We start from the raw sequence: 24,962 nt of genomic DNA on the forward strand, positions 1-24,962 counted from the left end.
AGGTGGGATGGACACTTTCATCTCTCTGTGGAATGGCTCCATGGAACTCTGTGCTAAGCCCCAAGGTTTTCCCTTTGTATAGTAACTCAACTTACCCATCCTTATATCAAAATGTATAATTTTGGCCCAAAACCTGACCTTGACTCATATATGAGGTCGACTTACACATGAGTCCATACAGTACTTATTCAGATAGCACATATTAATGTGATAGTTTATGTATCTTAATATATGACTATGAATTTGAAAACAATGAGAGAAATTTCCCATTGTGATTTTTTCATATATACCTAAGGATTGGCGTGAAAGCCACCATCATGTGACCTAATCCTGCAAACATTTCACTATCATACCTACCCACAGAACTAGGAAATAGTAATATTATTTATTTTACTTGACCTAGTCTGTTATATAGCAACTGTTGTTGAGATCAGACTTTGAGAATTAATACATTTCTTCAAACCACCATTAAATATAATGGAGAACATGGGGGAAAGATCACTACTATCTAAACAAAAAGTGTGAATACAAAAAATCCTTTTCTGTGACGGTCAATTTACTGTCACCTGTAAAAATAAACAGTTTTTATTGTCCTAATATAAATATTATTTGAATCATTTGTCTTGTCAATTCTCTGACAAATAAGGGCAAGGTATAGGTGTGTTCTGATGTATTGTTTTAGATGTATTTGTCCAGAGCTGGCTTTATTTTAGCTCTCAAGTCTTGGAGCAAGACATGGAGTCCTTGCCAGATCAAACAAGCTCAAAAATACAGATGGAGGACTGGTCAAAAGGCAAAGACTTTGGAGACATTGATACGTAATTCCAGGGACTATGCCAATAAAAGGCATTGCCGGTAATGCATTTGTTCAAAGTAATGTTAACTTCAAGCATGTTGCTTCTAAACTGACTTATTTTTCTGTGGGGATAATACCGCCAGTATCCAGTAGTGATTTTCCACTAGTGTGAAAGACATTGTGATCACAGATTCTTAATCCTCCGGTATTCACAAGAGAGCAAGCCAGGATGTGCTACTTGTCCAGCCCATTCTGCAGTTCTTGCACAATGGATTCACAAACAGTTGCACAGGTGGTACATGCATAGGTGCAAAAACAAATATACTGCAATCAACAGAGCTCTAGTAGTGTGCTCTAGCCCGTTGAGACTATTGCATTGTATTTAGGCTTATATATATAACTCAGTCCCTTTCAGATATCTTCGTCCAAATCCTGTGTGGCACATGAAGTAGATATTAGTTATAGGTCTATTTTGCTAGGTTAAAGCACTATCCAGCATTTCAGTTCATAGTTAGGCAGCACACAAACACTGAAATGCTACTGTCCCTTCTAGCTGTCCATGTGTAGAAGAGCATCAAGACCTGTAATAGCTAATGAAGGCAGCATGTGCACACCAAACATCTCCCTTCCACATAGTAAGTTACAACTGAGCTAAGAGTACCATGGATGTAGGTACTGTGTAGTTGAGGGGAAGCAAGCAGCAGCCTGTGTTCCACTCGTATCTATGACAGCTGCTGGGGAACAGAAATGGGAGGGTGCTATTGCACTATGTCCTATTTGTAGGCCTCCTGCAGGTATATGGTTGGCAACTGTTAAAGGAAAATGTAATCCAAAGGTTATTTTTATTTCATGTCAAAAGCATTGGTACAGCAAATACATTTCAAATAATGGAAAGAAAATAAAAAAAGAAAAGAAATCACAAGCAACTAAATAGTTTTGGACCAAAAGCGGGCAACAGCAACCACATTGTCTGTAGCTTTAAACAACTCCTCCTCCGTACATGAGGCAGGGCATTGTGGGCAAGCATACATATGCGGAGTTGTTTGTTCAGCTCCACAGTCACACAAGGTGGAGGATTCCTCCAGGTAGTGCCACCTTGCCAAGTTGTCTTTTGATCTGCCCACTCCACTTCTGAGTCTGTTCAGGGACTTCCAAGTTGCCCATTCTTGGTTTGCCCCTGGAGGAAGACCCTCTTGGGGGGCCATCCAGTTAGAATTGCCAGGTTTAGCTGCCCAGAGGGACACCCTTGCTGTTGCTGGAGGAACATCAAGAGGAGCGGTGGTTCTCATGAAGCCCTTCCTTGATTTGAGTCTGGTGGGAGGAGGGTGATAGTCATGCAGTGGGTGGTTTTCACAGTGTTCAACCTTTTTTCTCTCACAGTTAGCAGCAACTTCCCGTCGCACGTGAGGAGGGGCAATGCCAGCTAACTTGTAGAGTTTATCAACAGGTGTAGGTTTAAGGCATCCCGTGATGATTCTGCATGTTTCATTCAGTGCTATGTCCACCTGCTTTGCATGGGCAGACTTGTGCCAAACAGGGCACAAAGGTACTACATCCAAAGGTACTACATAGTTATATCAATATAATTCCATTTTCATTGCCATGGCACCTATAGAATCTAAGGATTGGCAGTTTTCCCGACTTTGTCTTAAATACAGTAGCACATGGACTTGGGTCACAAGCTATATTCCCTTTCATATTTAATGCCATGAAGTATGTGAAGGAGGATGCGGAGTCCCTGTTGGGTAATTTGTCTGAATAAATTAGAGCACTAGTATTTGTAAAATAGGGTTGAGCAATTTGTGACCCTCCAAGTGAGGTTCAAATCCCATCCCCTGCAGCAAGCATAGTTATCCATGAGGGCTGATGGGAACTGTAGCCCATCATCATCGGTGATCACTCGTGTCCAAGTATGCTTGTCTTCCAAGTGTAGGGTCTTGGCCGTGGTCCGTAGGTGACTTTAGAGACCTATTCTTGACCTGCAGTGAGGACATCCATTTCCAGATGGAAGTAATGGCACCTTCCATTCGTGCCTCTTTGAATTCCACAGCACTGTTGGTCACAGCTGGCTTCCAGTTAACTCAAAGGCCAGAATTTCCTAGTTATCGTGGTACCTATGTTACAGTTTTTAAGGTTGTCTTCAAGCTCTTCTTTGAATCTCTTTTCCTCTCCACCAAGATTCTGTTTTCAATTCTTGACTTGGGAGTATTGTAACTGCTTTGGGAGATGGTGATCAGAAATTTGGACAATGTGGCCAGTCCAGCAAAGTTGATGGCAAAAGATCATCGCTTCAGTGCTGGTGATCTTTGCTTCTTCCAGCAAGCTGACATTTGTCCACCTGTCTTCCCAAGAAATTTGCAGGATTTTTCAGGGGCAACGCTGATGGAATCGTTCCAGAACAACTATAGATTTACACATTGCTCTTCCCTGTTGCAGAGGGACACAGTGGTTCATGCTGGCTTTATCCCTATGTCCCCATTGGCTCAGTACCCACCTTTCTGCATAGAGCAGGGAGTTCTTCAGAGATATTCCTTTCAGGTTCATCCAATGCAAGCACAAGCATGTTCTGGGTTATTGAAGACACATGGCCCATCAGCACTATAGAAATGTAGTGGTATTATTCCATTTTTGCTGCATTGGTTCCAAACTGTGGAACTCTGGGCTTTGTAGTTTCATGAAGCATTACAGTTCTCTGACAAAGGATTTAAAAGCCTTTCCCTCAACTGCCAGGCCCAAAATTGGCACTATAATTATTTTGTGTGAATGGACTGCCAGTAAAACCAATCTCTCACATGTTCAGTTAAATAGGGTTGGGGAAGTTATGGAGAAGTATTTCAGACGCTGAGTAACAGAAAAACTTTGCCTAAAAGGATGGCTAAAGTTTGTTATAAATAAACCCCCATTAGATATCAAGGTATATTTCAAAGAAGTATGGAATTCTGATCCAAAGGTGCCTTTCACTCCCTTCTTCACTCTTTTCTCCTCATAAACTTCAAATATTGATCTTTTGAGATCCCCTACAACCAGTTCAATGTCAGCACCTTTAGGGGTCACTATACCCTAAGAAAGAGTTCAAAAGGTTAATTTTTTGAAAGAGGCCAATGCCAAGACCTGTGTGACTATGAAATTAATTGGAAGACAATCTTTTCATTTTTCCTGGTTCTCCTTCTATGTGTATAGTCTGCAAACCAATGAGAATTTTCACGTTTCCTCCTACAATTTTGAGGAGCAGTTGAAGGTATTTTTTCTGTGCATTGAATTTCTGTTGATGACAGTATGTCAGCAACAGGCATAATGTGATATAATGCCCTTTTAAATTCTAAACAGTAATTGACTTTGCAAATGTTTTCATCCGTTTTGGCTAGTTGAGCATTAGTGTATTTGCATTAAAGCAGAGAGGGGCAAACCTGACTGGGATTTACTTCTTTTTTTCTGCTAGAACCCCAGATTCCTAATACATAGCACAAGAGACATATTCTTAGAATTAAAGAATTCTCATTCTCAGAATTTGAGTACTAGAAGAACAAACAGCTCATAGTGAACACAAAACATTTATTCCTATTTACCCCTGTTCATGTTAACCATATAAGACTGAATGGAGGCACAAAGAGAAAGTGATATTTAGTTGCTGCTGTTGTTTGATAGGCAGCTGGACAGTGAGGAAAGCTGATAAGAAGAGAATCAACTGAGTTGAAATGTGGTTCTGGAGGAGAGTTCTGTGGCCATCATGGACAGCCAGAAAAATAAATAAATGGGCCCTAGAGCAAGCAGATCAAGCCTGAACTCTTCCTAGAAGCCAAAATGACTAAACTGAGACTCTTGTGCTTTGGTAAGGTAAAGATTTCCCTTTGACATTAAGTCTAGACCTGTCCGACTCTGGGGGGTGGTGCTCATTTCAATTTCTAAACCAAAGAGCCAGCGTTGTCTGTAAACGCCTCCAAGATCACATGGCCGGCATGACTGCATGGAGTGCCAGCGCTGTTACCTTCCCACCAAGACGGGAAGGTGGTACCTATTGATCTACTCACATTTGTATGTGTTTGAACTGCTAGGTTGACAGAAGCTGGGGCTAACAGCGGGAGCTCATCCCACTCCCCGGATTCAAACTGCTGACCTTTCAGTCAGCAAGTTCAGCAGCTCAGCAGTTTAATTCGCTGTGCCACCAGGCACAGTTGTGTTTTGGACACAGCATGGAAAGTCATGACTCACTAGAAAAGACAATAATATTGGTAAGGTAAAAGGCAATAGGAAAAGAACAGCACATTGTACCGTGTTTCCCCGAAAATAAGACAGTGTCTTATATTAATTTTTGCTTCCAAAGATGTTCTAGGTCTTATTTTCAGGGGATGTCTTATTTTTCCATGAAGAAGAATTCACATTTATTGTTGAACAAAAAAATGAACAATTTTATATACTGTACAGTAGTTGCCATCATAAACCAGCATAACCAGACAAACTGTGAATCCTGTCAAGAATTTCTTGTTACTACCACTATTTCCATGCACAACACTCTATGGTACGTACATTGACCGATCCTGCATTCTCTGGTGTTCTGTTCGTTGGGCATGCTTCCAAACAAAAACTTTGCTAGGTCTTACTTTCGGGGGAGGCCTTATATTTAGCAATTCAGCAAAACCTCTACTAGGTCTTATTTTCTGGGGATGTCTTATTTTAGGGGAAACAGGGTAGAGGTATATAGACTCAATTAAGGAAGCCACAACCACACAATAAGTGTTGATTTTTTCAAGCTTTAAAAAAATCAAAGAAACTCGTCTCTTAAAACATCACTAATTTAAAATATTATACACTCCCCCCTCCATTAAAAGAGCCTTGTGTAAGATATTCAACTAATAGTGGGAGGAGAACAGAAAGAGGGCCAATCTGGCTGCTCATGGAAGAGAATTCTGCAAGCTGACAACAACAAGGCCTTGTCAGGCAGCCCTATAATAATCAACGGATATCCATCCCTGGCAGGGAAATTTTGGACACCTTGTATAAACAAGTGATAATATGGTTATAGCCTTCCTCTAGATTTCTTGTTCACTGGCCATTCTGGCTTGAGTTGATAGGAGTGGGATTAGTTTACCCAAGTTGACAAAGCAAGCCATAGTCTGCCTACTAAGTGTCATTTCCCTTTTGTCGTAATCTTGGGTTTTCTCATCTATACAGTTCAAGTCTCATAGAGCTGCATAAAATTAGGAACCCAACAGCCATATTGGTCTCTTCTGGGTATGTTTATAATTCCATCTCAGGCATAACTCCACATCAGGTGCATGAGATGGACTATCCAACAGACAACTGCATTTTCATGACATCAGATCTGCTTCATGAGAAACACTTTTCTCTTTCTAATGGCAGTGCTCACTGCAATAATTAGAATTTCACTATTGTGACATAATAAAGCAGAGCGCCCTGTTTCAGGTGTTATCCCATCCATGAAAATATGCCACAATTAACTGTAAGGTGTCACAGTACTTTTAAAAAAACAAACAACAGTCATTATTGTTTACTTCGAATTTTCTCTTTGCATGTGTTCAGTATCATCCTTCCAGAGTTGCATCCTCCTTTTTTCATTTATTGCCTGCACTCAAGATGAATTCTGTGATATAAACTGTATTGTGAAGTGTAAGACCCCTTTTAGCATCCATCTCATAAGTTCTTTCAGGAAACAGTGCAATGCCTGATTTTTTAAAAGTTTTGATGTGTTGAAATCCTTTCACACATACTGAAAAGAAAGAGCTCAGTGTTTCATTAATATACATTGATAATAAAACATAGAAGTGCAGATATATTCCCATGTTCTCTTCTCTTTCGTCTTCCCTTTTAAGATCTACTGTGACATGTCCTACATGAGCAACGATTTTAGTCTATTTCTCTACATATCAATCATTCCCCTTTCAGAAAATTAAAGGGGCAAAGAAAGAGATTGCTAAAATACTACATTTTATTCTTAAAGGCCAATTACCATTTTCCAAGTTACAATATTTACCTTAAATAGAATTTGGGAATGTAATCTATCTTCTGAATCAATTGGATGCACATTTGGTAGTGCTTGCAGTAGACCCACTGAAGTCACTATGGCAAATTAATCACAATCAGCTGAATTTCCATTGATTTCAATGTATCTGATATGACCATGGCTAAGTCCAGACAAAATGCATTGGTCTTCTCACTGCCAGTGTCAAACATTTTTGGAATTGCTGTGTTTTCTGTGTGCTTCCAAATCAAACTTAAGAAAATTATCACTCGCAATGCAAACATCTGGTGGTTGCTTTGCTTATAAACCTTCACTGGTGTTAAAACATTGTCAAGAAGTGTATGGTTTACATTTAACTCATTCCAGCATAACTGCAAGTAAGATAAGCAAAGACATAACAACATTGTCATTAAAAAAAAAACAACAGTTCATGTCCCCCAGAGGAGGTGCACCAGAGATGAGGTGAAGATCAAAGATTTTGCCTGCATATTTAATAGAATAATTTGATTGGGAATGATGTATTACTTCATTATTACCTAAAGTGGACTTAACTTTATTGAGATGCATGCCTTTAAAAAAGGAAAACAAATGTTTTCAAATGTATAGTATTACACAAGGAAGGTGTGGTTTTTGTGGGCACGCACACTTACGCACTTGTCTAATTCTAAATTTAACATAACAGTATTAATACATGAATAAATTTAGGTGACAGGGAGGATTTCTGTTTAATTAAAGGGTATACGCAGATATGACCTTGCTCCAGATAAATAGGAAATTTAGATAATTAAGATTTGGATGAGAGCCAGTGTTATGAGATCTGCTGTGTTCACAGTAACAAAATATTATATTTATATAAACTGGCACACACACAGTTTTTTTTAAAAAAATAAACTGGTTTAGACAACTTAACTTGTCTGATTCAAATTGCCCCAACCACCGTGTTTGGATATTATGTAATAAATCCATATAGATTGTAATGATATCCTGAACCTTTGTATTTAAACTAACCTGAATTACACTGAGAGATAAACAGAATATTTACTCATCCCTTATGAGCTGCTGCTGATATGTAAATTTATTCTTCTACTTTGCACAAATATACTTTTGAGCTACTGCTTAAACACTTCAAGGTCCTTAGCCAAACAGTTTTAATGATGCCTCCAATATGATGAAAGAGTGACATTTGACAGATACCTTGTGTCGTTGCGATACTGCTGAAAAAGGTAAACAATGCACAAAGAAACCCCTGTGCATCCAAGTTGTCATGCAACACCTAGATGATTTATAATTTTACTGTTTATATCCATCTTGACCTTTTTTTATCTTCCAAAGGCAGATTTCATTTGGATTCTTAATCTGAGATTTATTTGGATCTGGAAGTCATAGCTAGGGTTCCCACAGGAAATGGTCCATCTACCAACAGATTAAATGGCAGCCCTGCAGTTGTTAAGGGAGCTGTGCATTTAACACACATGCAGACTCCCACCCGTCAGCACTGTGGAGAAAAATTAAAGTAGTAACCCAGGTTTAGGAACAATGTAGCTAAAAAGTCCCATATTTGCTGAATGACAAAGGGTTATATAGCCGCATTTTCATTTTATTATTCGTGCTTGAATTTCTTGTTTGCTTTGTTGAGTCTGCTGACGAATGCTAATAAACGCCTGCAACAATCCAGACGGGAGATGCCTGGCAACAAAGCTATGCTGTGGACCTCCCTGCTCTTCTCCGGTTCACAACCTGACCTTTTGAAAAATTGCCTGGGCTAAGCTGCAGAATTTGGGTGTAATGGTTATTGTTAACTCCAGCTTTAGGATTTATTAATTTGTGTGATCAAGACTTACCTATACTTCAAAGTTTCAAAAGACCAAACACAATCATCCATCCATTAGAACTAACATTGTGTTTCACTGAATGTGTCCTCTCCCCCTGCCACCCCGCTTTGCTATCTGTCTAGCAATACTGCTCTTTTGATTGTATGTGTGTGAAATCTCAAAAATGCCTTTAAAGCACAGGCAAGGAGATCTGTAAGGGAGGGCCCGGATTCTTCCCAATATCTAATGCCAGAAAATAATATCATGTTAATGAATTGCAGAAATTTAAGCAAATACCTAAAGAAGCTGGTGATATTTACACAGTAAGTGCTTAATGATCACAGTTGACACTGAGTACTAAAATTGTGATTAACTAGTTTTGAGAAGAGGTTGCACAATGCTTTATTAACCAAATGGCAGGGAGGGGAGGGAGCAGGTTACAATTCTGTGCATTTTTACTTCAAAGTATGTTCTGATGGTTACAATAAGACTTCCTTTAGGGTAAGTGTGGAATAAATTCACTAATATATCTAAATCAGGGAAAATAGAGTTTTTAAATTACCTAATATCCTATGAAATTAAAGTCACTGGTTGCCAAATCAAACTTTCTTCATTTTTGCTCTCTAATGAATCTACCATTATTCTTGTTGGTATATTGCCATTCATGTACATAAAGCTTTGTAGAGAAAACAGAGAACAAAGATTCCTCCCCCAAAGGAGTTTACAGTTGACTAAAATCAGTGAAATGGGAAGGCAGCAAAAGCTGGGGTGGAAAGAAAGCAAGATAGTAGGACGATACAGGCATACCTCAACTAGCAAATCATCTGACAAAGAAATTCCTTTTTTCAAAGTCTTTTAACTCCTGTTTGTGGGCGTTGGAAAGATTGTGGCCCCATCAGTCTGTACTGCCATATAAAATTCATATCTGCCTTGAACTGGATTATATGACAGTGTAGATCCAACCTGGAAAAAAGAGCTGGAAAATCTGTTTTTGTATGTGTTTGGTTGTGATAGACCTTGTGCTGGAAAATAATGTGATTTTACTCTAGCTGTATGTGCCTGCATACAAGAGTCAAGGTGAACAACAGTCATCTCCAAAATCTTATACTAAGCATGTATAGATAGCAAAACAAATATAAAAATAGAAGGCAGATTAGATTATGTTAGGCCACCAAAATAGAAATCATAAGAATAATAATGGTTGATGAAATAAAAATATCATCCCTGGATGAATTTTCAAAAAAGTTTTAAAATGGCATCTAGAAAGTTCAAAATGCTTTTCTTTACTTATGCTAAAACCTAACCTGGTTTTATTTCAGGCATGCCTATGAATAATTTTGAATCAAAAGTCTGCTGAAGTATATTGAATTGCTTTTTGTGTGTGGTTTAGGGGTCTATTCCTATTCTTTCCAAGTTATTTCTGCATCTGGTACCAAAGTTTCTATTAAAGATGCAATGATAAGAAGCACGTCTACTATGTTAATAGCTGTGTTACCCACTGGACTTTCAAGAGTTTAGGCTGTAGTAGCCACTTCATAAAGGGAGTTCCAAAACCTGGGAGCTGCCACCAAGAATGCCCATTCCTATATTATTATGCTCCTGTGGTCTTAAAAGTCAATATTGCATGGCCTCCAGTATTTTCCAATTGCTTTTGTTGGTTGCATTTTGTAGGTTTCTCATTATTCAAAATGAACTAAAATGTTTCTATTTTAGTTACATCATTAAAACAAAACTTGGAATTGTATGAGCCATTACCTACGACACAAAATAGCAAAATAACACAGACTTCCTGCAACTTCAGAAAAGCAACAACATCAGGAGAAAATACTTCTGGAACATGGCCATATAGCCCGGAAAACATACAACAACCCTGCGATCCTGGCCATGAAAGCCTTCGACAGCGCAAAGTTATCTTGATTGCACCACAATTCTAATATAATTTAGTTATGCTTTAGTTGTTTCCAAAAAGAATTATAAGCATCTTGTTCTTTGTAGCATGTGACTTCCAAATTCTGTTCAATTGTGGTTATATGCATCTTGACTTTCATTTCCCCCTGCAAGTGAATGGTGGTGAAAACGTAGCCTTTGCTGAGTTTCCTTAAATGGCTAGTTTCAATGTTTGTTTTTTAATAATCCAGAGTATCTCCTAAAATCTTATCTTTTTGGCAGTTTCTTCGTACATTTTGTATTTCTTTGGTAGCTGGCATAATATATATGTATCGATCATTCCCTTTCTACAGATCATTGTATTTTATTGCTTATCTAAACCCAGGGCTTAGGCTATAACACAATGGGATAAAGAATGTTGAGTAGAGAGTGAAAGAGAAGCATGGTATACCAAATTATTTTCTTACCAAGAAATCTTGTTAAGCATTGATTATAGTGGTATAAGGATGAAATTGTTAATAAGCATTCACTATATTGTCTTTAAAAAGCATTGGTGTCCTTTATTTGAATCACAAACTAATTGTGACAAGCCATGACAAAAAATATGCCCTGTATGTATTTTCAGATTACTAGCAGAGGATCAAGGGATGTGGTATCACCTTTTGCATGGTTTTATAAGAGTCAAGTTTATTTATGGTGGATTGTAAAAAAAAAAAAAGAGCTTTAGGTCAACTTTCATATATCTGATGAGTTTTTTTTATCCAAGGACATACCAAAAAAGCTAACTTTTTGCATTTCCTCTTCCCCAAAACTAGAAATGACTGGAAGTTCACTTCCAGGGTCCTTCCACACAGCCATATAACCCAGAATATCAAGTCTGATAATCCAAAATATCTGCTTTGAACTGGGTTATCAGAGTCCACACTGCTATATAACCCAGTTCAAAGCAGATAATGTGGGATTTTATACAGCTGTGTGGAAGGGGCCCCAGTTTTGAAAACAAAATACAAAAATCACCTCTCTCCCAAGTGTAGGCATACCAAAAGAAAGGCCTTTGTAAAATGGAAATCACTGTTTCTGGAGAGGGGAATTTGTAGGGCAATGCTGAAGGCCTGGGCTACTTCATCTAACTTGTTGGTTGCAGTTTTCCCTACCTCGCACTCAATTTAAACAGATGAATGATATAGAACTTGAATACTCACAATTCAATGAAGTATTCCAAACTAATACACATTTATGTATTTATATTTATATGTCACCCAATGACTCAATGGTTCTCAAATGTTCACCTTTCAGTTGTTTTGGACTTCCACTCCCAGAAGTCCCAACCAGTTGGCCAGGAATCAGGAATTCTGAAAGGTGAAATCTCAAAGATCTGGAAGACCAAAGTTTTGGAAATGCTGCTTATTGATGCAGTTCTCTGGGTCATTGATAGGTGACGTTTAAAGTTACAACATGTGAAAGATCAAAACTAAATAAAGCTGGTTAAGTGGTCTTATTCTGAAACCCAATCCTGTGAGGAACAGCTTAGGAAGCTAGGTATGTTTAGCTTGGTGAAGACTGAGATGTGACATGTTGTGTGAGTGCATGTGTGGGGGTGCACATTAATATGTGCACTATTGTCAAATCACTTGTCCCCTTTGTAGCTTCCATTGCGTTTTCCTAGGCAAGGAGTACTTGGAGACTGTTTGCCGTTGCCCTCCCCCCCATCCAAGTATTTTCTAGGCCTGATCTTTCACAGCTTCCAAGATCAGTCAGGATATACCCTGTTTCCCCTAAAATAAGACATCCCCAGAAAATAAGACCTAGTAGAGGTTTTGCTGAATTGCTAAATATAAGGCCTCCCCTGAAAGTAAGACCTAGCAAAGTTTTTGTTTGGAAGCATACCCAACGAACAGAACACCAGAGCATGCAGGATCAGTAAATGTACGTACCATAGAGTGTTGTACATGGAAATAATGGTAGTAACAAGAAATTCTTGATAGGACACACAGTTTGTCTGGTTATGCTGGCTTGTGATGACAACTACGGTACCGTATATAATAAATGTTCATTTTTTTGTTCAACAATAAATGTGAATTCTTCTTCATGGAAAACTAAGACATCCCCTGAAAATAAGACCTAGTGCATCTTTGGGAGCAAAAATTAATATAAGACACTGTCTTATTTTCGGGGAAACACGGTAGTGCCTTCAAAGATGCCACAAGGGAATGGAGCCAGCTTGTTTTGTAATGCTTCAGAGACTAGAAGACAATTCAGTCAATGGATTCAAATGACAAGGATGGGGATCATTTCTAGAAGAACTTCCTGGCAGTAACAGCTGCAATGTGATAGACTCTCAGAAGGTGACAAGCTCTCCTGCTTTGGAGACCTTTAATCAAAGGTTGGGTGTTCTTCTTGTGACTGCTGCTTTAGTCTATTTATGCATGACAAGGAATTAGACTAGATAGCCCTTGAGGTACCTCCCAATTCTATGAGTTTTTGATTTCATTAATCAGACCTTTGGCCTTTATCATGCAATATTGGTCACCTTGACTAGATACCAACTTCCTGGGGATTTCAAAAAGAGATTTCCCAAGCTGTTTCTTTGCATGAAGCCTACTACACTATGGCATATTTCTAAAGGAACCTAACTACAAAGGGACCTTTGCATTCCAGATGTTTGACTTATAACTCCCATTAGCACAGACAGTAATATATTGTGAGAATTGTAGTCAAAAGCAGTTAGAAACCTAGAAAACTCGCATAGGTGAGTATAACGCTTAAGGCTTGACTGCAAGAGTCTCAAATCTTCCTTTCAGGTTTCTATAGGTATATTAATCACTGTACTGCATAATAGGTAGAGACTCCAGGGTAAATACTATTCTTGAGAGAGAGAAAGTGTGCATGGAATGACTAGATTCAGTGCCGATCATTTAATGCAAGCAAGAAAGAGAATGCACAAATCTGGATGGGCAGTCAAACAGCATATACCCCAAACTGTCCTCATTTGGCAAAGACAATCCCAATTAATTCTTTGTCATCTCTCACATAGAGTCAAAGAGTCAGAAGGCACCACAAGGGCCATCTAGTCCAACCCCCTGCCATACAGGAGCACACAGTGAAAGCACTCCCAACAGATAGCCAACCAAGCTTCAGCGTAATAACCACCAGAGAAGGAGATTCAACCACACTCAGAGGAGGCCATATAATCCACTGCCAAACAGCTCTTACCATCAAGAACTCCTTCCCAATGCTTAGTGAAATCTCTTTTAGTGTGGATTGAATGTATTGTTCTATATCCTCCTGTATTAACATAGCATGTTTATCAACCAGGGCTTGAAAACCACTACAGTTAGTCCTCTACATTTGCTGAGTTTTGGAGCACAGAACTCCCGTGAAAGTGAAAAACTGCAAACAAAAAATGCTAATTTTTTCCCCTGAGAAAACACCTCTCCAGCAATAACTGGTTTTTCCAGCATGACTTCATGATCAAACTCAGCTGGATTGCACTGGAAGACCTACAGATTCCTATAGAGGTTTCTTTCAAGAAATCTCTAGGTCCTCCAACATGACTCTGCCTTCACCTTTGGAAGAATTTAACCATAGAGTCACACTGGAGCTCCTAGATATTGCTAGAGAGAGCATTTTAAATAAATACATGAATTATCAAATCTACAAAAGTCAAATCTGCAAATGAAGACCATGGACCACACTCACATCTCGTGCAAGGAATGAGGGGAGGGGCTGTTCTGCAGAGGAGGAGGGTAAAATGACTCAGTGATGGCTCCTTCTGTAGGAAGAAAGGAAGCTCTGTTTACTTGTCTTATCTGAGGGCAAGTATGAAACGCTGGAGACAGAATCTAGAGGAGTGAATTGAAATGTCTGGGAGACTGAAGAAAATAGATGAATTAGATTTGCCTGCCCATCTCTCTTCCTGAAATGACTACAGTATACACACATTGTCCCAACCTCTCTTCATATTTGAAGTTAAATATAGCCAAGTAACCTGCAATCCCCACTATTTACAATTCCTTCCATATTGTTGAAAGTAACTTAAAACAATTGAAAAGCCTTTGATGGCACTGATGATAGGATGGGGGCAATGGTGAAAACTAAACACATTGCTCTTTGTAAATTCTGTAGTTTCTTTAAAAATTAATATGTTGATTAATTAATTATTAGTACAAGAAATCACATTTCTCTTTCCAAGGATCAGAATCAATGAATTTCCCTCTTCCCATCTGTTTCTCAAGTCGCTCCTGACACGGAAAAATAAACTGTCACCAAAACCGAACTCCTTTTGAACATCATGTTCCATATTCTACTATCAATAAATATTACTGGAGAACTCTGTTGTGGGTGAGCTTCCCATTGGCGCATATGATAAACATTTCAGGAATAAAAAACAGAACTCCATAAACCAGGGAAGATGTGTAGTTCTTGAGACATTGCAGGGCTACAATTCCCATTAGCCCCCACTATGCTGGTTATCTATGATACAAGTTACATCATAGATACGTTGCCCTCCTTTAAGATAGGACATGTGGAACTATAATCCCACAGGATTTATGTTCATAATTTTTTTTATAAGACAGAAGTGTCAATATTAGTGTGTGTTTCATTATTGTTTTTAGTGACCGGTAAAACATTTCTATTTTCCAGACTGCATTTTCTAACATGGAGCAAAATTCTGAGCAAAGAAGAGTTCCCTCTGGTTCCTTGAGTCTTCAAAATTCTTCAGTAAGTTCACAGACAAGAAGAGTGCAAGCCACCCCGGCAAACAATGAACACATCAATCCCCCCGATCAACCAACAGCAAGTTTAACGGTTGTACAGATGGCTTCTGACCAGTCTTTACACCAGAATAAGCCTACTGTCTCTTGCACAGATGAAAGGTTCAGGTAAGCAAGCTGTTAATTTTAGAATTTAAAAATACAGTTTGCTATATTTTAAAAAAAAATGTCAAAACAAACCACTAAGAAGCCAGTGATCAGTGTTGGGGATTAATGTATGGACCTCTGAAGAGTGGGGGCAAGATTAGGGGAAGCCTCTACACCAGTGGTTCTCAACCTTCCTAATGCTGAGACCCCTTAATACAGTTCCTCATGTTGTGGTGGCCCCCAACCATAAAATTATTTTTGTTGCTACTTCATAACTGTAATTTTGCTACTGTTACAAATCATCATGTAAAGATTTGATATGCAGGATGTATTTTTATTCACTGGACCAAACTTGGCACAAATACCCGGTACACCCAAATTTGAATACTGGTGACCCCTCTGACACCCCCTCGCACCCCAGATTAAGAAACACTGCTCTACACATAGCCCCAAAACGGTCTGGCAGAATTGGACCACCAAGACTCCTACTTAGTTCAGCCTCTATTGGAGATATCAATGAGATTTTTTTTCTTTTGACTGAAAAGGCCAATGAATTAACCTGGGATCTTCTAAACAGAAGTGTGTGATCTGCCACTCAGCAATAGCCCCTTCCCTATCTGCACCTAAAGAGAAGGAGCCTTTGTTGAAGTGATCCAGTAATTGTTTTCACTTTTCATTTTATTCTAGTTCTGCTGAAAACCAGGGAGGAAAAACAATGCCCGACCATGAGGATCCTTTTCATGCCACTGCTCATAAAGAAAAGGATATTGCATTCCTCTTAAAGGAATTGGATGTTCTAAGGGCAAACAATAAAAAGGTACAGTGAAAATATTCCAGCACAGCCTATTAACCTACTCTAATTTTACCTTTATTGTTTGTTTTGATTGACAAGATACCGCATTTGTTTCATGATTTATTTATCTTGGAATAGCTTTCTTGTCTGCCGTTGAGGCTTTTTTAATCAACGGCATCACAGATACTTTAACGACCATGCAGTTCTTTTCCAGATTAGGATACTTGTAAATTTGGAACAGTGCAACTTGTTCAGAAACTGGTATAGTTTCATTGAACACTGAATCATCCCTACTAAACTGTGGATCAAAATTAATCATATTTCCATGAAACAATAGAAAGATCATAATTTGTAGTGATGATTAAAAGATCAATTCTAGATCATTGCACTTACATACTAGAACTATTAGATCCACTTCTCAACACAATCAGTTTCTACAAAACCTTTAGAATAAATGGATCAGCTAAAGCATCCTGGAGATGTGCTTCACTATTTAATCAAACATTGAGTGTTATATTTGAAGTTAATTCTTCTAAAGATACTGGTGGTAGTAGTAGTAGTAGTAGTAGTAGTAGTAGTAGTAGTAGTATTGCTTAATTCTCACTATAGAGCAACTGTTGAATCATCCTCAAGTGAGGAAAGCCCATAACATCTTTGGATATTCAAATATAGATCATGAAGAAATAAATTAAAAATTACATCTGTAGCACTTAGTACTCAATAGTATGCCCATATTGTACTTATATTCAAATGCAACATCTGTTCATTACAAAAGGCTTTATACAAGTTTTGTTTCTCTGCAGGTTCTTATTTTATAGAGTAGTTGAAATACATACAGAATTGACATTATTAGTTAATATTTAACTTTTACAACTGTGATCCTGCAATACAAGGAATTGGACATGTGGCCCAGTGTGCTTTTCATTTGTTTTTCTCTTATTGTAGAAAACAGTAGCCATTTACCTCTATATCTTTTTTGAATTTCATAGGCATCTGGTGGCATTCAAACTGGGGAAAAGGCCTGAACTTAGTGTTGGATTCTAACTACTGTATATACTCATATAGAAGTTGACCTCATCTATAAATTGAGGACATGTTTTGGAGTCAAAATGATGGATTTTTATAAGGCCCATGAATAAGTTGAGGGTCATTCTGCTGAGAAGAGAAAGCACCAATTCCAGTCTAGGTCTCAGAAAAGTCCCAAAGTGGTGGCAAGATGGAGGGAGTAAAGGGGGACAGTGTTCCTTTTAGGTTCTCATTTCCCCCCACTCTACTAAAAAAGATGGTTCCTTTTAAACAAGTGTTAAGGTACGGTACCGTGTATAAGTTAACCTTGTGTATAAGTCGAAGCCAGGTTTTGGGAACAAAATATATATTTTGGTATGATTTGTGGGTAAGTCAAAGGTCATTCTGTGTAGAGGGGAAAGCACCAATACTGCCTCAACAGGGCAGCTGCCACTGTTTTTGGCCACCACCACCATTCATCCCACCCAGGCATTTGAAACTGCCAGAAGCGGAGTCACAGCAGTGAATAGAGTGGGTTGGTGCTTTTTTAAAGGGTCTCCCAGGATGAACTAAGAAGCTCTTGCCTTTTGCCTGCCTACTTAAAGAAAAGTATGGCTCATTCTTTGCTAAGAATTTAGGTACAGTACTCATATTGACCTAATGTCTAGATATATATAATTCACTGGGACACTGAACAGGATCACAGCCTCAAGCACCTACTCTGTGTGTGTGTTTGTTTGCTTGAGGCTGTGATCCTGTTCAGTGTCCCACTGAATTACTGAGGTGCTAAGTAAATACATTTGGGTTTTGCTATGCATGCCCTGTCCCTATGGCACCTCCCCTTAGATCTGTTGAGGTACAACCTATACTATTTCCAGTTAGGTTGGCCAATAGCTGGAGATGATGGGTTTTAAGCCAACATAACTGGGGGACACCACATTTGGGGAAGCTACTGTACTCAACATTGTCCTCTAACTTCTTTCAACCCAGAAAATTAAACTGGAATGCAGAGGTATTTTGAGCAAATTAAAGCACATTGACTGAAAATGGTTAAGGACTTAATTATTTTTTAAAGTATTTAGAGAAATGAAATTTTAAACTATTATAAAAATTGTTCAGTGATGAAGTAAATATATGTTTTGTTGTGGGTTAATAGGCTGCCTACATACTTTTAGAAATAGCCAATGGCCTTACAGTCTATTTGTTCAATTCAGCTTCAGGATAAGCTGTCTGAAAAGGACAAGGAGCTGAAGACAATAAAGTTGGACTTAGAACTGCATGAGAGAGTGACAGAAGCGAAGATTGCAGAAAAGGCTGCAGGTACGGTAGATGAACGCTCAACAGATGTCCATATGGCTCAGACAATCCGCCTGGCTGCTGTATGGCGTGGCCTCATGAACATTAGGTATATTTGCTAAAGGAGGGGTGGTTTGACTTCTTTATGTGAGGCTGTTTAAAGTTGCTTGGAAAATAGGTGGCTTTAACATCCTGGTACCGGTATTAGTATGAGCTTTACCTGTATTCATACTGATTTGGGCATTAAATGCATTGTTAACACCATGTCAATCCAATCACAAAAAGGGTGTTTGTTTTGTTGGAAGGTCCTGAACAAACAAGGGGAAAATGATTACCACAGCCTCTACCTTTCAACCAGCAGTCCAAATATCCATTTATTGTTTTAGCGTTTCTCTCCCCCAGCCCAGCGTGGTACTACAACTGGTCCCTCCACACACCTTCATATGGGGATATGCCTGTGCCCCCCACAAATCAGAACCTGGGTTGAGGGAAGCACAGTTCGGTGGATGGAAAAAATAGTTTTGTCTAATAAAAGAGATGCTGTTTGATTATGATGACTCTTGAGCCACAAAGCTTTATTATGCGTTCCTCATGGTGACAAACTGTTAACTGGTATCAGATTACAGGGAAACTAATAATTTGCATATTGTTTAGAGGTTTTTTTTCATAATATCAGTTACATTCTGTTTTAAAATTATCATTTCATTTTAAAGGTTAGTATGCTAATGGAAACTATATAGCTCAAGATCTTGCACAGCTGTGATACTGCTAGCAAGGAGGTTTGAACAAGAGGTACAATAGATATTTTACTCATGATGACAAGGAAGAAAGTCATGCTATTCAGATAATTCTCAGTGATATTACTGTGATTAATAATTGGCAACTGGCATAACTGAAAACATCAACCGTGTTTGAACTATTCAAAGTATCTTGGTGATTTAAAAATATCCTGTCCACATTTCCTTGGCAAAGTTAGTGGAAGTAGGTGGGTGGGGATAATAGAATAGATTCTTCAATTGTGAAACAGATTGAAATCAAGGAAGAGGACTGTGCAAACTTTTAGATGGCAGTGCACCACAATTCTCAACATTCTTAGCCAACACAGCCAATGGTGAAGAATGCTGGGAATTGCAGTTCAGAAAAACCTAGAAGGCCACAGCATGCCCTCTCTTCTGCTAAATTTGACATAGGTCATTCTTAAAGTCACCCCACCAATATTATTAAGTCTTAGTTACCCTGTAATTAACAACGGAAATTCTTTTCAGTGGCCCTAACCATGAAAAATTATATTTGCACTATTAATAAGGGAGCCAGAAGAATTCTGGACGAAAACCAGGGACATTGTCAGGGAAGAATGCAGAAAGGCACTACCTGCAGCCAAAAGGAAGAAAAGATTCATTGGTTGACAGATGAAACTCTTCAAACAGTTAAAAACTGACAAGAAGCAAAAGTAAAGAGTGATAGAAATGGGATCAGAATGTGCACAAGGACAAAGAAAACCACTACAATAATCAACGGAAAGAAATAGAAGAAGACAACAAAAAAGTTAAGAATATGAAATCTGTTCATAAATATATGATAAGTGAAAGGGAAATGTAAACCAAAAGTAAGGATCATATATCATAATCATATATAACCAGCACAAAAAATACATGATTAGGGAGTAATATAAAGACAAGGGAAGCAATTCTTTCAAGAACTGTATAACTCCAAGAAGAATTGCTTGAAGGGGAACCCATACATCTATATATAAAAAAATGTAATGTTCTTTTTACTATGGAGTAAATAATAATAATAATAATAATAATAATAATAATAATAATAATAATAATACTTTTTTATATCCTGCTCCCATCTCCCCCAGGGGGACTTGGGGCGGCTCACATGGGGAACAAGCCCAATGTCACATATAATAAATAGTCATGCAATAAAACCAATATAAACAATAAAACCATATAACAGCATAAAACAGGATAAAACAGCATATCAGAACAATGAGTCTGAGCATAGTGCAATATAAATAGAGAGGCAAAAATTATACAGGCTCAATGTAAGGCTCAGGATAAAATATAGGTCGATCAGGAAGAGTAATCTCATTTAAAAACAAAAAGCAATGGTTTGCTCTTAAAGTAAAGGGTGTGTCACAACATTTGTTGTTCCTGATGCCAAATTATTCTTATCATAAACTGGCTTGACAGCAACATTCTATTCTTGACTAACATTAGTCCTAACTAAAGAATACCCACCAATATTAATTAGTCTTAGATAAAATATAATTAATATACCCATTAATTTTGACTAATTAATCAGGACTAACATTGGATTTACCCTTTAGGATTCTACTGTGTCTGTAATTGTGTGTTTGTAATCGTCCATGTGTGTATCTATGATAGAGAATCCAAACATTATAAGCAAGGCCAATAATTCTCTAACAGTGGCAGAATCCTAAGTATTTGCAGCTCCAATTAAATATATTTATCATTACCCTATAGATCTTTTTGAGTCGCCATAAAACACTTATCTAGATCATAGTTACATCTTGATTATCCACCAACTAAACATTTACAGTATGTGAACTGTTTGGATTAAATTCCAAGTTATGTGTTTGTTTTGGGGATGTTTGCACAGAGTTTTACTTCTGTGCATATAATGGTGAAATATTTTATTCAGTATAGACATTTCTTGCTCATTGAAACCCATTGAAGAAAATGGCATATAAAAGCATATATACCTTGATCAAGCAATTGTGGTGGTCCATGTACAGAAGTGCTTTATGTAAGGATCACCTTGGGGATAGGAATCTATGCTCTGCTTATGAAAAAGAAGTATGTATCCTACACTTAACATGGAATAATAATAACAATAACAACAACAACAACAAAAACAACAACAACAACAACTTTATATTCTGCCCTATCTCCCAGGAGGTACTGAGGGTGGATTCCAAATATAAAAGGCAAACATTCAATACCTAAACACTACAACAATACACCCATAATAATGAAAATTGACAACCCAACATACTGGATATGTAGTATTGGATATGTTTGGACATGGGACTTGTGTTCTGCATGAGTATTCCTGGGCATTAGATCCTGTGTGGTACTTACTTACTTAGGCGATCCCTCGTCGTTCGAGGATGATAGTCTTCCAACCTTGGTATCTTGGGCGTGTGTTCTTAGGTGACTGAAGAGACCGATTCTTGACCCGCACATTCTCCCGCAGTGAGGACATCGGTTTCCAGGTGGAAGGCGGTCCCGGTCGGGGTTAGCTTGGCACGTTTCTCCCTTAAGCCCTCCATTCGTGCCTCTTTGAACTCCGCAGCACTTCTGGTCACAGCTGACCTCCAATTAGAGCGCTCAAGGGCCAGGGCTTCCCAGTTCTCAGCCCTGTGTGGTATTTATGGGGAAATGAGCAATCTTTCATTTAGTACTGGTGTGTTGTATCCTTTGCAGACATCTCTAATGGTTTCTGCTACCAATAATATGCTCAAAAGTGAAAGTAGTTATTTTAAATACCTTTACATTGGAATTAGCCTAGTTTAATTATTGTGCTGTTGTACATTACCGGAACTCTCTGTGGATACCTATTTTAGTTACTGCATGTTTACATGAGCAAAGGATAAATCAAATGTTTTAATCAGTGTGTGTGTGTGTTTATAAAAAATCATATTTATATTCTGCTCCAGTAGTTTAGCTCCAGGGAGATATTACATATATACATATATCTTTTGCATTTGAAACCACTGGTGAAAAGTGACTAAAAGAAAGTACTCAATATGCTGTCAGACATTACCATGCACTTTGAGGAAATATTTCAGATAATCTTACAATATAGCTCCCAAAGGAAAGAAAAATTGACATGATAGAGTGTAAAAATCTGAAGAAGACTAGGACCTAATTATTAATGAACTAGAATTAGAATTTGCATTATATCTGCACTGCAACTTTTGTAAATATTACCTATACCTAACAAAGTTATATATGTCATGGGTACAATCGTATAGGCTGTTTATTGTGTTTACATTGCAGTGAATTAAATAGTGGAGGGAAGGAGATTCCATCTGAAATTCAAGATTGCTTTGCCTTTTCAGCAGAGCAAATGTCTGCAATGAATTTAAACTTTCTGCCTTATGTTCAGCTCTCCAGAGCATATGCTCATAGAAATTGCTAGATCATTTGTTGATGTTGGAAAAAAGGTTAAGAGGAAAGAGAATGCAAAAGAACAGATGACGGAATAAAATAGAAAAGATATGAGAAAACATCCTACCAGTAAGGATGCCCATCTGTAGTTATCACATTTAATCCATTGGAATAGATTTGAAGTTCTAATATAATGAAGTGAATGACATTAGGTATGCTTAGACCTCAGACCTGTGTTCAGGTTTCATAATAGTTGCTGGTTTGCTTCAGATGTATCATAACATTTCTTGTAACTAGAACAAAAAATGGGAATAGCAATAAATGAATAATGAGTAAAAATTAAGATCCATTTTGAATGCACTCTTAAAGAAATAGGATTATTGCCAGCTTTATTTTCCTTTAATCTCAAAGTAAAACATTCTCCTTGGTTCTTAATTTGTTTTATATTTCTTATTACAGTTCCCTTCCAAACCATTAATTGGTTGTGTGTTTCTTATTATATTCCTTTCCTTTCAAAATGCTGAGTACACCACTCTGTGATCATTATGAAGTTGAATTTAAAAGCTATGGACCACAGTTAAGGAGGGTCCTGCCTTGTGAGCTATGCTAACAGCCAATGTTTTTCAAACAGAGAGAGACCCACCAGGGTGAAGACAAGGACAAAGGCTTTAATTACAATTTGCAAAAGGGATGCAGTATACAGCAAAGAATGCCAAAATGTACAAGCATAACCATATTAGAATGTGTAACCATTTTTATACAGTAAAATGTCCATTCATTAACATTGTGTCTGTTTGGATTTTCCCTCCCGTTTGTGATTGGCTGAGTGCCGAGGCAGGCAGGCCGGCCGCCCCCCTTGCTCCTGATTGGTCAGGAGGCAGGACTGCCTTTGAATTGGTGCAAGTATTGATGACATGGCAGGGGATCTCCTCCTCACCGGATCGGGAAGCCCTTGGGCAGCCATTCAGCCAGCTGGGGTGAATCCCTGGGTGGAGGAAAGTCCCCAGGAAATACATATTTGGAAGTCTTAAATGGTAGTTTCAAAGACAATGGATGTCCGAGCATAGAGATGACAGAATTATGTAAATGTAGAGTCCAGGATGCCAAGGACATTGGCTGATTATCTCTCAAGTCCGTTCTCAGAAAGGACAAATAAAGGAAAAATCCCAAGATGTCTACTGGGATGCCAGGGTGATCATAGTTCCTTTGTCCTGTGTCCTATTCGGCTGATGGCCAGGGTCCCACCTGAAGCGATATTGGATGGGAAATCATAAGTCCATCAGCTGAGCTATTTGCCCATGATATAGTCCATGCTGCACCTCTGGCTTGAATGCAATGAGATATTTCTGGGTTGTTGCTTCTAGCCTGTGTCAGGCAGAGTTTAAACAGTAAATGTAATCTGTGTTATGCTTAATGCTCTTCCCAGGAATAAAACAGAATAAAACAGAATATAGTTCATAGCTAGAAATATGGAGGAGGGAAGCAAGGTTATAGGTTATTTAGAATGGTCCAGATTGGATGTATGCAATTAGGGAGATCAATGTGTTTTATCTTTTTTATTATTAACCTCTGTACACGTGCACATCTCAGAATTAGCAGACGTGCAGATATGATTAATAAATAGGGATATGGAGTGAGGCCCAGTGAGAGACAAGAAGATACATTGTAATGGTGAGAAAGACACATTTTATTTAGAAAATATTAAATTGCAGGATGCTTCCAGTTTTAGGCTTTGATCACTTAGCTATGTGTTGGTACGAATCAGTGCATATTAAGGAACTTTTGCTAATATATATATAATGGGGAAATGATCTTTGAAAGGGTTTGGCTGCTGCTGGTCTGTTGCAAGGTGGCAAAGACTTCATATGAAAGGGACAGATGCCAACTTCATTTCATTCTGGCTTAGTGTCCTTTGAAAACTATAAATCTTTTGGGGTGGGGGTGCTTTGTTCGACAACAAATATGTATCAAGGGGTAATTCATACATTTTAAAAATCAATAAAGTATCTGAAATTTGCTATTAAAAGAACATGATAAAGATATTTGCATACTATAATGCCAACTAGTGGTGTGCATTTGTATGGACTCGCTGTTCATTTTGTTTAATTTCATGCATTTTGTATCAGTTTTGTATTTGTCCCCGTTTCCGAAAATGGGGTGCCTATAGAAAACGAAAAAAATTTGCACCATTGTCGGCAATGGGAGGGCTTCCGAGGCTCACCCCCCCCCCCATTGGCGCTAATTTATGAATTTAGCGCCAAAATATCATGATATATTGAAAACATTGACTACAAAAATGGCTTGGATAATCCAGAAACTTGGATAAGCGAGGCTTGGATAAGTGAGACTCTACTGTATTAACACCTGTTGGCACAAATCAGCTGTCATGGGGA

The 24,962-nt window shown here is 38.2% G+C and overlaps 1 protein-coding gene across 1 annotated transcript in view; it reads left to right on the forward strand.

Moving 5' to 3' along the window:
- mipol1 (mirror-image polydactyly 1) overlaps positions 1-24,962 on the forward strand; it is a 217,020-nt gene that overhangs the window by 44,829 nt on the left and 147,229 nt on the right. Inside the window, exons 2-4 of the mRNA XM_008102816.3 lie at positions 15,116-15,354; positions 16,021-16,150; positions 18,346-18,451. Coding sequence (XP_008101023.2) covers positions 15,131-15,354; positions 16,021-16,150; positions 18,346-18,451 — 460 coding nt within the window. The 5' untranslated portion in view covers positions 15,116-15,130. The remainder of the gene's footprint in view (positions 1-15,115; positions 15,355-16,020; positions 16,151-18,345; positions 18,452-24,962) is intronic.

Source organism: Anolis carolinensis, chromosome 1 (genome assembly GCF_035594765.1).
Source record: "Anolis carolinensis isolate JA03-04 chromosome 1, rAnoCar3.1.pri, whole genome shotgun sequence".
Classification (NCBI taxonomy): domain Eukaryota; kingdom Metazoa; phylum Chordata; class Lepidosauria; order Squamata; family Dactyloidae; genus Anolis; species Anolis carolinensis.